The sequence below is a fragment of the Lemur catta genome, chromosome 14, assembly GCF_020740605.2.
Source record: "Lemur catta isolate mLemCat1 chromosome 14, mLemCat1.pri, whole genome shotgun sequence".
Lineage (NCBI taxonomy): Eukaryota > Metazoa > Chordata > Mammalia > Primates > Lemuridae > Lemur > Lemur catta.
In genome coordinates, this window is record NC_059141.1 from 46,157,659 (window position 1) to 46,169,831 (window position 12,173).

At 37.7% G+C, this 12,173-nt stretch overlaps 1 protein-coding gene across 1 annotated transcript in view; it reads right to left on the minus strand.

Moving 5' to 3' along the window:
• The window catches only part of CTNNA3 (catenin alpha 3), a 1,449,816-nt gene that overhangs the window by 1,133,159 nt on the left and 304,484 nt on the right, over window positions 1–12,173 (minus strand). The window contains exon 6 of the mRNA XM_045568380.1: window positions 223–486. Coding sequence (XP_045424336.1) covers window positions 223–486 — 264 coding nt within the window. The remainder of the gene's footprint in view (window positions 1–222; window positions 487–12,173) is intronic.

Genomic DNA, 12,173 nt, shown 5'->3' on the forward strand with positions numbered 1-12,173 from the left:
TGCCACCTGGCTCACGGAATTGCTGGTGGTCTCCTGATCTTCCCCATACCCTTTCACCTTACTTTTTCTGTCCGCGTCTTTGTCTCTCCCATCTCTTGCAGCGCACAGTGCCTGGGGACCCAGTTATATGGGGAGCGTCGTGAACCCCCGATAACATGGATCTTCCTTTGTTTCTTTTCATACTGGGACGTCAAATCACATCTTGTCTTTCTCTCAACTTACCTCCAGTTCATCAAGAGCACTTCCCAGGGTTGCTGCCTGAGGCTCTGGTGAGGCTGGCATGTTCTGGATGCCTTGTGAAGCATTTGAAATTACACTGAGGGCATTCTGAATTTCTCCACAAACTGTGTCCTTGCTGGCTTTTAGGGAAGCAACATCAGAATGCTCCAAACAAGCTGAACAAATTGAATGCAAGAGCGGGGAGTTCTCCTTCAATGAGGCCCGGGCTCCTGCAATTTCATCCCTCTGATTTGGAGATTTTAAGTCCTGAGAACAGAAATAAAAAGAGTGGTTTCTTACAATGGCTTATGGAAGAAAGACTTACACAAAGAAGCTTCATTTTTTTCTGTCATTATAAATGAAAAGATAATAAACACTAAGAAGTCAGCTATAAGTTAAAATCAAGGGCATCAATTATTTCTATATTCCTTTAGATTTTGTTAAAAGTTCTACAATAGGAGAGGTGAGACGGTTCACAAGTAAAGGTCACAATGGTGCAGATGTGTAAAGCCTGAGTGGATCTTACACTTGTCAGTCAGATCCTTATAAGTCACTAAAATATTCTGGCATTCACATTATTAAATGCATTATAAGAGAGCTTGAATTACAAGGATGCTGATTACCCTTTTCTGTAGATGTGATAATTGCATTTAACCTTTTCATTAAAACCAGACCAATTGAGATAACAACACTAAATCAAACCTCTCCCTATTTAGCTACTTTTCTGCTCTTTTACAGAAATATTAATAAATTAATCCTGTTATCATTTGTTCTTTGATATTTATTTGACAAATAGTTACTGAGCACTTAGTGTATGCTAGCCCTTGTGCTAGACTGTCAGTGTATGTATGTGAACAATCTTACAAGGATCTTGTTCTTCTGGAGGACAAACAATAAACTGTGTAAACAAATACACAAGACAATTTCAGGTGATAATAAATGCTGTGAAGAAAACACAAAAGTAAAATGTCATAGAGATTAACTTGAGAGGGGAAAGCTACTTTAACTTGAGTGGTCAGGGAAGGTATTTCTGCAGAGATGATAATTTGTAGTAAATCTAAATGAACTGCATTATAATCAGAGGGAAGAGGGGGAAGCGAAAGTCCTATATAAATGATAAGTAATCAAAACAAGCTCAAAATACGAGGAAAAGAAAAAAACCTGGCAAGCACTACCTTAGCCAAATGATGAAGGTTAACATCATAAGTGATGTCACATGGATATCATGTACACCTTTATATACTGTGACAAGAAAAGCACATTACTTCTGTGGTATTCTCTCCAGAAATCAATAACCCCCATCTATTCAAGAGAAAAACAACAAACAGAACCAGATTGGGGAACATTCTACATGATACCTGGGCAGTATTCCTCAAGATCATTAAGGTCATGAAAAACAAAGAGATTGATTGATAAACTATCACAGACCAGAGGAGACTGAGGAGACATAATTAAATGCAATGTGGTACCCTGGATTAGAACCTGGAACAGAAAAAAATATTCATAAAAAAATGGTAAATCCAAATAGATAATATTAATAGTTAACCAGAATATATCAACATTCATTTCATTGTCGTGGCAAATGTTGAGATACAATATTAACAATAGAGAAAACTGGGAGAAAAGTAGATGGGAACTCGATCCTATCTTTGTAGCTTTTCTGTAAATCTAAAATTATTCCCCAAGAAAAAGTTTATTTAAAAAAAAAAACTAACTTACGGGACATTTACAATAGCTTGTGCACGTCATATACAATATCTAATATAATCTTCATAAAAACTCACAATAGACTATTCCCATTTTTAAAATGAGAAAACTGAGGTTTCAAGAGGCTAAGTTCCTTAGCCAAGTGGCAGAGCTAGATGATGGCATTTCTTGTATTGTAGCCCAAGTCAGTGTGACTCCCAATCCCTGATTCTAACAACTATGTTATGCTATTTCCTACATACAAAGGGTTTCCCTTATTTTCTAAACCAGCCAGAGGATTTGTATTTGTGCATTAATGATATCATGTAACTTATAAAGTGCTTCTGTATAGTATCTTATTGATCATGACAACACCCTTTAATGGGGTGAGGCTGATATTATCAGCCCCATTTTAACTAAATAGGAATTTAGTGTAAGGAGAGTAAGAGACTGGTAAAAGAACTGAGATATAAACCTAACTCTTCCTACTGCAAACCCTATGCTTTTTTCACGAGGCTCTGTTACCTCAGAATAATGTTGCCTGAGGTTAATAAATGGCTTGTGCTACTGTATTTTTAGTTCCTCCCCATATGAAAATAAAGGCTGTCTGCTACTTCATACAGGTTTTGGGGAAATTAACTTCTTTACAAAATGTAAGGAGGACAGTTAGAAGTAGCTGTCAATGCATTGTTCATACTCACTAATTACCTAAGAAAAGAAGCTTTGTGGTTTTCTTGGCTTGCTATGATTTCTGATCTGGGTTCTAGTTTCAGCTCTGTCATTAGCCCCATTAGCTGGGTAGGTCATCTACTCTTTCAGTGTCTGTTTTTCCATCTGTAAAAATGGGGATAATGATATGTCTGCCAACCCTCTCACAAGATTGAGTACATAGCACAACAGAAATGGAATATATGTGGAAAGCAGGAAAAAAATCATAAAGAATATGATTAGTAATATTTTGTTCCTTAAATTTGTCAAACTTGTACTTTTTTTGTACCGTGATGATCTTGGTGATTTTCATATGCCTCACAATCTCAGAGCTGTACATTCATCAGTGAAGCTTAGAGGATAAATAGCGTAATGTTTAGAAAAGAGATCCTCAGAAAAATAATGATAAAAAGTACAAAATATTCAGAATGAGCTAAAGAAAATTCTCTTATATTACAGTATAATCACAGCTTATTACATAATTCCCTCTGAAGTGACCAATACATTAGACTTCTTTATTTAGAATAGCAGTGTCAAGGTTTAGGTAGCTTCCAAAAGGTGAAAAAGTTTGAACATAAATTATTACAAAGAAGGTTGAAGTGAAAAAAACTATTTCTTTTGCTCTGATGATGGCTATGTATAATCTGACTGTAAATGTGGTAACTTTAGTGCTATAGGGACTTTGAAATTTTAAAAATACAAATATATTTTGGCTTTTGAGCCTATGCTTTGTCATGTCCTATGAAGGCAATCACAGAATCCTTAATGAGCACTGATGCACCAAATAGCAAACCTGTGAAGCCTGCGAGAAAGGACCATCAATGAACATAACAAAAATAACATATTACAGCAGTGGATGGGGGGAAAAGAGACAAATTGCAGAGGTTAGGTAAGGGAAATTGAGAAAGCAAGACTATTTCTTCCAAAGAACATCACACATGATACATTTAATGTAGTAAATAGGCACATAGATAAATGGGGAACTAATGACTGTTACCCCCTAAACAGAAGGTTGTTGTAGGTGTTTGTGGTTGTTTTATTCTGTTTTAACTGATATCATGGGTTTAAAAGCTCATAGGTTATAGGAATTAAATGGTAAGGTTAATTAGGGATTTCTACAGATGGAGAAGTATAAAGAATTCAGCTCCTCAAGGACTGATACTTATTTAATATCTTTTTTTAAATGCTCCAGAAGAACTCACATGAGATTTCCAAGTTAAGGAGACATTAAATGCTTCCAGCTGATGAAGAAACACACAGATGGGATTAAAAAAGAAGATCTTACAAGTCTGTGCAAGTGGGTAGAGAATTAACATATGAGTTTTAACCCTGGCAAGAGAACAAAATATATTTAGGGATTTTAAAGATCACAAAATATAAAAATGTAGGGCTCTAAGCTATCAGTTAATTAATTCAACAATTCATTCAACAACTATTGTTGAGCCTTTGCTATACATCAGGCAGTATGCTAAGTGTTGGAAATGCAAAGAGAAAGAGCTCATAGATCAGAAGAGGGGACAAACAAATTTATATAGGAACTAAAATAGTTATAGCACAGAGGAATGTCCTTCAGCTTCAGAGGATTAAAGAAAATGTATCAGAGAATCTTTTTTTCCAGCTTTATTGGGATATAATTTACAAATAAAAATCATATATATTCAAGGTATACATGATGCTTTTATATATGTATATATTATATAATGATTACTATAATCACATTAATCAATTCCTACATCACCACATAGTTACCCTTTGTGTGTGTGTGTGTGTGTGTGTGTGTGTGTGTGTGTGTGTGTGTATTGTGAGGACATTTAAGACCTACTCTTAGCAAATTTCAAGTAAACAATATAGTATCATTAACTATTGTCACTATGCTTTATCCCTAGAACTCATTCATTTTATAATTGACATTTTCTACACTTTGACCAACATATCCTCATTTCCCCATCACCTCAATCTCTAGCAACCACTGTAAAACTCTTTGACTTTTTTAGATTCCATGTGTAAGTGAGATTGTACAATATGTGTCTTTCTGTGTCTGGCTTATTTCACTTAACATTATGTCATTCAGGTTCATCCAAGTTGTCATAAATGGCAGGATTTCAGAAGAAGCAAATCTTAAACAATGAGTAGAAGTTATTCCTGTGAACAAGGCAGAACAAAACAAGAAAAAAAAAAAAAAGCATATTCAAAGGCCTGAGGCATGAAAAGGAAAGGAGCATGCATGTGACTGCATGTAATATTACAAATACTGGATACCTGAGCAAAAATTGTGATGAATCCAGCAGGGAAGGTAGACAAGAGACATCATCACATATGCCACACTAAAGAACTCTGAAAACAATAAGCTCAGATGTATATTTTTAAAGATTGCTCTGGTAATAGCCTTTTCAGTGGGTTACAGAGAATGAAATTGCAGTCAAGGAGGCCAGGTAATAATCCACGTCCAGGCAAGAGACAATGAATGCCTGAACACTATTGCCAGGTTATAGTAGGATGGATCCAGGGAATATTTAGGAGGTAAAATGGTAAGTCTTTGGTATATTTAGATGGGAGGGGAGAGAAGAAGGTATTTAGAAATGTCTAAAGAACTGTTTTAGCAATTGTGTACATGGTGATGTGTTAACCAAAATGGAAATTCAGAGAGAGGAATGTGTTTGAAAGAAAAAGGTGAAATACATTTTGTCATCTGCCAAACATAAGATGCTAGCACAAGATCCAATGAAAATACACTATATTTGGATCTAGAATTCAGAAGAGAGCCTGGGCCAGAAATAGAGACATGTGAGTCACCAGGTCATAGTTGGGAGCTAAAGCCATGTGTGTGAAGTTTACATGGCTTTTACCTAAGATGAAGGTTACAAGAAGAACCTGAGAGTCATCATAAATTGTTCCTTGAGGACATCAACCCAGTAATTTTATATGCTAGCCCAAAAGCCAATATGTATATATTTAAATTATCAAGAAGGGCATCAGAAAATACAAAACTCTAAAAAGATTTAATTAATTTTTTTAAAAAACAAGCAAAAAATAAAACACACAGACACACCCACAGAGTTTAAAACCTGAATGATTGTGAATAATCATGGTCACTATACCTTAAGAAAAGATAACAAAAGAAAGTTCTTTTAAAAGAGCAATTTTGAAAGACAGAATGACTTATGTATCAGGGACACTTAAAAATACGGGGTCTGTTCACTTGAAAAAGGGAAATTTATATTGAAGAACACATGATTAAAAAAAGTCTAGAACTCATGGACTAACTTGACAACTTGCTAATGGACTTCTTTACTAAATCTAGAAACACTAGATCATAGAAGTAGCTTTTTTTAAATTTGGGTAAAATAAATTAAAATATATTTGTTCATACTGCTTTCTCCACTGCTTCATTATAATTCCCTTGAATACAAGCACTATAATTTATTCTATAGACCATTATCTAGTAGCATATGGCACATATTAGGAATTTACATTCCCACACAGATATTTCTCAACTCTGATCCAGACTGCAGGGGCCACAGAGGTCCAGTGGGTCCCGGGGTGTTCTGCATGACTCCAGAGCCCAGTCACTCTGGGTGGACTGCCTCCCAGAGAGAGGGTTGGAGATGACCAGAGGTGGACTTCCCTCCACCCAAACTCTTTTTCTTCCCTTCCCCTACCCGTCCCACGGATGCAGAGAGAGATAATTAAACAGCCACATGGAGGCTCCCATAGGGAGTAGGGCTCATATCTTTCTTTTTGGAGTCCTGCAGCAGACGGAGGGGTGTTCGGACTGTGAGATCACTACCCACCAGCCCCTCCCTGCTGCTGCTTGTGAGGCAGCCACATTAGAACAAGACAGGCCCTGAGCTGGAGGGACATTGAACCACTGTGGGCACACTGTGGGTGACACAGGACCAGCATTCTTCTCCCTGGCATGGTCAGGAATTGATCTCCAGGGACCCAGGGATGGGCCCGCAGGCCAGATCCATACAACCAGGTCTTGACTGCATCACCAGAGGCACAGAGGGGATATCTGTGAATCAGTTTTGCAAGGTGCAGGTGCCTGCGGGGGCAAAGCAGGGGGTAGAGCACAGTGTGGGTCCTAGCTGTGGTGAGCTAGTGGGACACCCCTCCTCCCACAGGAGGGCTGTGCTCCCAGCTCAGGCCGGTATCCGAGTCAGGGAGCCTCCCTGCCTGCATCACAGCTGTGGGGGAGCTTGGTTGACTTGAGGTCCTGCCTACAGGCAAAGTCCTGAGAGAAACTGAGAAATAAGGGAGGATTGAAAAGAGCAAGTCCTACTCCAGACTGCCGGATTGCAGGTCTCAGACATTTCCACCTCCACATGCAGACTCTCTGCTTGAGTGGGGCCACTTCAACCCCTCCCAGGCAGCTTAGCCCAGAGGTAGGGAATGGACCTTTAACCCCTGCATATCCCTTACCAGCATTTGTGGAGCTAGATGGCAGGTTCACCCAACCTAACCCTGCCCAGTCCCATACGCCACCCACCTTTGCTGTGATGGTGAATAAAGGACTCACCTGGAAGCTCCAGGGCCCCACCCACCAAATGGGGAATTAGAGGGCTTCTCCTGAGGAACTAGAGCTGGTCACAGGATGCAAAAACAACCGTGCAGCTTATTTCCTCCAGCAAACACCACCTACTGACAGGGAGGTCAATTTGCACACCCATTACACCATTTACCAACTCAGTCATAAAGGAGGGGGTTGATTCTCACCCACAAGCACCACCTACGGACTCAGACATTAAATTGGGCATGTCATTATCTAAACAAAAGAAAATCCAAAAGTAAGAAGCAAGATCTGTTCCAGATCAGAAGGAACCAGCAAAAGAACTCTGTAAGTATAAAGAATTAGAGCAAAAGGTCACCCCCAAAAGGTAACACCAGCTCCCCAGCAATGGATACCAACCAAAAGCAGAATATTGAAATGACAGATGAAGAATTTCAAAGATGGATTGTAAGAAAGCTTAATGAAATACAAGATAAAATAGAAACCCAACACAAAGAAACCACAAAAACAATGCAGGAAATGAACAAAAAATCCACTAAAAAAACTGAATTATTAGAGAAAAATCAAACAGAACTTCTAGAAATGAAAAATTCATTCAAGTAATTATGCAACACAGTGGAAAGCCTTAAGAACAGGTGAGATCAGGCAGAAGAAAGAATCCAGAGCTTGAAGACAACACCTTTTAATTGAACAAGTCAGTCACAGAGATATGGCAGAGGAATGAGCAAAGACTACAGGAAATATTGGATTATGTAAAGAGGCCTAACATAAGAATCACAGGCATCCCTGAGGGTGAAGAAGAAAATACAAAGGGTTGGATAATTTATATGAGGGAATGATTGAGGAAAATTTCCCTGACCTTGCTAGAAATCCAGATAACCAGGTACAAGAAGCTCATAGAAATCCTCAGAGATTCATCACAAAGAAAATACCACAACACATAGTCATCAGAATGGCCAAAATAAACATGAAAGAGGTGCTCCTATGAGCCATAAGACAAACAAGCATGTAACTTACAAAGGAAAACTCATCAAACTAACTGCAGACTTCTCAACTGAGACCTTACAAGCCAGAAGGGATTGAGCCCCATTCTCAGTCTTCTCAAACAGAATAATGCCCAGCCTAGAATTCTGTATCCTGCAAAACTAAGTTTCATATAAGGAGAAATAAATTCTTTCTCAGACAAGCAAAGACTGAGGGAATTCATCAAGACAAGACCTGCCATGCAGGAAGTAAGTAGAACTGCATTATTCACAGATCAGCACAATAAACACTCACCAATGTAAAATCACCCAAAAGCTAAAGGTTGAAGGCCAGACACCACAAAGTCTCAAGGGATAGGACAAAGCAACAAAGTTCAACTCAACAGGATGAACAGAAATCCACCCTACTTATCAATGCTTTCAATAAATGTTAATGGCTTGAACTGCCCATTGAAGAGGCAAAGGCTGGCCAAATGGATAAATATACACAAGCCAAGTATCTGCTGTCTTCAGGAAACACATCTACCCCACAAGGACTCATTCAGACTCAAGGTGAAGGGATGAAAAACAATATTCCACACTAATGGAAACCAAAAGAAAGCTCACATCAGATAACTTAGTCTTCAAATTGACAAAAGTAATGAAAGACAAAGATGGTTATTACATATTGGTAAAGGGAACAATTCAACAAGAGGACATAAGAATCTTGGCCGGGCGTGGTGGCTCACACCTGTAATCCTAGCACTCTGGGAGGCCGAGGCGGGTGGATTGCTCGAGGTCAGGAGTTCGAGACCAGCCTGAGCAAGAGCGAGACCCCATCTCTACTAAAAATAGCAAGAAATTATCTGGCCAACTAAAATATATAGAAAAAAAAATTAGCCGGGCATGGTGGCACATGCCTGTAGTCCCAGCTATTCGGGAGGCTGAGGCAGTAGGATCGCTTAAGCCCAGGAGTTTGAGGTTGCTGTGAGCTAGGCTGATGCCATGGCACTCACTCTAGCCTGGGCAACAAAGCAAGACTCTGTCTCAAAAAAAAAAAAAAAAAAAAGAATCTTAAAAATTTATGCACCTAATACAGGAGTGAGTAGCTTCATAAAGCAAATCTTATTTGATCTAAACAAAATAATAGACAGCAACATCATAGTAGCTGGGGATTACAACACCCTGCTGACAGAATTGGACATATCCTCCAAAGAGAAAATAAAGAAACAAGAGACTTAAATAGAACTGTATAACATATGGGCCAACAGACATTTACAGAACATACTACCCCAAAACCACTGAATATACATTGTTCTCATCAGTTCATGGGACATTCTCTAAGGATGATCACATCCTAGGCCATAAAATCTGTCTCAAAAAATTAAAAAAAATAGAAATGATACCACACAACTTCTCAGACCACAGTGGAATAAAATTAGAAATCAACTCTAACAGAAACACTCATCACTACACAAAGTCATGGAAACTAAAACACCTACTGCTGCTGAATGATAGGTCAAGGAAGAAATTAAGATAGAAATCAAAAAATTCTTTTAACTAAATGATAATGGGGACACAAGTTGTCAAAATCTGTGAGATACAGCTAAAGAAGTTGTGAAAGGAGAATGCATACCCATAAATGCCTATATCCCAAAGACAGAAGGATCACAAATCAACAATCTAATGAATTATCTCAAAGATCTAGAAAAGGATGAACAAACCAATTGTGAACCCCACAGAAGAGAAGAAATAACCAAGATCAGAGCAGAATTAAATGAAATTGATAATAAAAAAAGACATGGAAGATTAATAAAACAAAAAGTTGGTTCATTGAAAAGATAAACAAAATTGACATGCCTCTGATTAGATTAACCAGAAGCAGAAAAGAAAGGACTCTAATAAGCTCCATCAGGAATGAAAATGGAGAAAGTACAACTGATACCACAGAAATACAAAATATCATCTATGAATACTATAAAAATCTCTAGGCATATAAACTTGAAAATGTGGAGGAAATGGACAAATTCTTAGAAATACACATTCCCCCTAGATTCAATCAGGAATATATAGACCACCTGAACAGACCAATATCAAGTACTGAAATTGAAGCAGCAATAGAAAAACTATCCAAAAATAAAGTACTGGACCAGATGGTTTCACACCCAAATTCTACCAGACCTGCAAAGAAGAACTGGTGCCTATCCTGCAGAAACTATTCCACAATATCAAGAAGGAGAGAAACACCCCCAATACATTTTACAAAGCCAACATCACCCTGATACCAAAGTCAGAAAAGGACTCAACAAAAAAAGAAACTATAAATCAATATCCCTCATGAATATAGATGCAAAAATCCTTAATAAAATCTTAGCAAATTGAACTCAGCTGCTTATCAAAAAAATAATCAATCATGACCAAGTGGGCTTAATCCCCAAGATGCAGGGATGGTTCAACATATGCAAATCTATAAATGTAATTCACCACTTAGATAAAAGTAAAAACAAAGACCATATGATCCTGTCAATAGACACAGAAAAAGCATTCGACAAAATTCAACACCCTTTTATGATAAGAATGCTTAACGAGACAGGAATAGACAGTACTATCTTAAAATTATAAAAGCCATATATGGGAAACCCACAGCCCACATCATAGTGAATGGGGGAAAATTGAAAGCATTCTCACTTAGAACTGGGACAAGACAAGGTTGCCCTCTATCATCACTTCTATTCAACAGAGTGCTGGAAGTCCTAGCCAGAGCAATGAGACAAGAGAAGAAAATCAAGGATATCCAAATGGGAAAAGAAGAGGTCAAATTATCTCTCTTTGCTGATGATATGATCTTATGTTTAGAAAACCCCAAAGATTCTGCCAAGAGACTACTAGAATTGATAAATAAGTTCATCAAGGTCTCAGGTTACAAGATCACTGTATACACATCAGTAACATTCATATATGCCAACAACAATCAAACTGAGAACCAAATAAGAGGCTCAATATCTTTCACAATAGCAACCAAGAAAATAAAATACCTAGGAATACATTTAACTAAGGAGATGAAGGACCTCTACAAGGAAAACTACAAAACACTGAGGAAGGAGATAGCAGAGGACACAAACAGATGGAAAACCATACCATGTTCACGGATTGGCAGAATCAACATTGTTAAAATGTCTATACCACACAAAGTGATCTACAGATTCAATGCAGTCTCTAATAAAATACCAACATCATTTTTCACAAATTTAGAAAAAATAATTCTACACTTTGTATGGAACCAGAGAAGACCCCATATAGCAAAGCAACCTTAACCAAAAAGAACAAATTGGGAGGTATCAATTTACCAGACTTCAAGCTATAATACAAGGCTATAGTAACCAAAACAGCATGGTACTGGCACAATAATAGAGACATAGACCAATGGAACAGGACTGAGAACCCAAACATAAAACCATCCTCATATAGCCATGTGATTTTTGACAAAGCAGACAAAAACATACACTGGGAAAAAGAGTCCTTATTCAATAAATGGTGCTGGGAAAATGTGATAGCCACATGTAGAAGACTGAAACAGCATCCACACCTCTCGCCTCTCACAAAAATCAACTCACAATGGATAACAGACTTAAACCTAAGGCATGAAATCATGAGAATTCTAGAAGAAAATGTTGGAAAAACTCTTATAGACATTGGCCTAGGCAAAGAATTTATAAAGAAGACCCCAAAAGCAATCACAGCATCAACAAAAATAAATAAATGGGACATGATCAAATTATAAAGCTTCTGCACAGCCAAAGAAACTACCACTAGAGCGAATAGACAATCTACAGAATGGGAGAAAATATTTGTATGTTACATATCTGATAAAGGGCTGATAACTAGAATCTATATAAAACTCAGGAAAATCAGCAAGAAAAATAAAACAACCCCATTAAACAGTGGGCAAAGGACATGAACAGAAACTTCCAAAAGAAGACAGACTAATGGCCAATAAACATATGAAAAAATGCTCAACATCTCTCATCATCAGGCAAATGCAAATCAAAACCACAATGAGATATCACTTAACTCCAGTGAGAATGGCT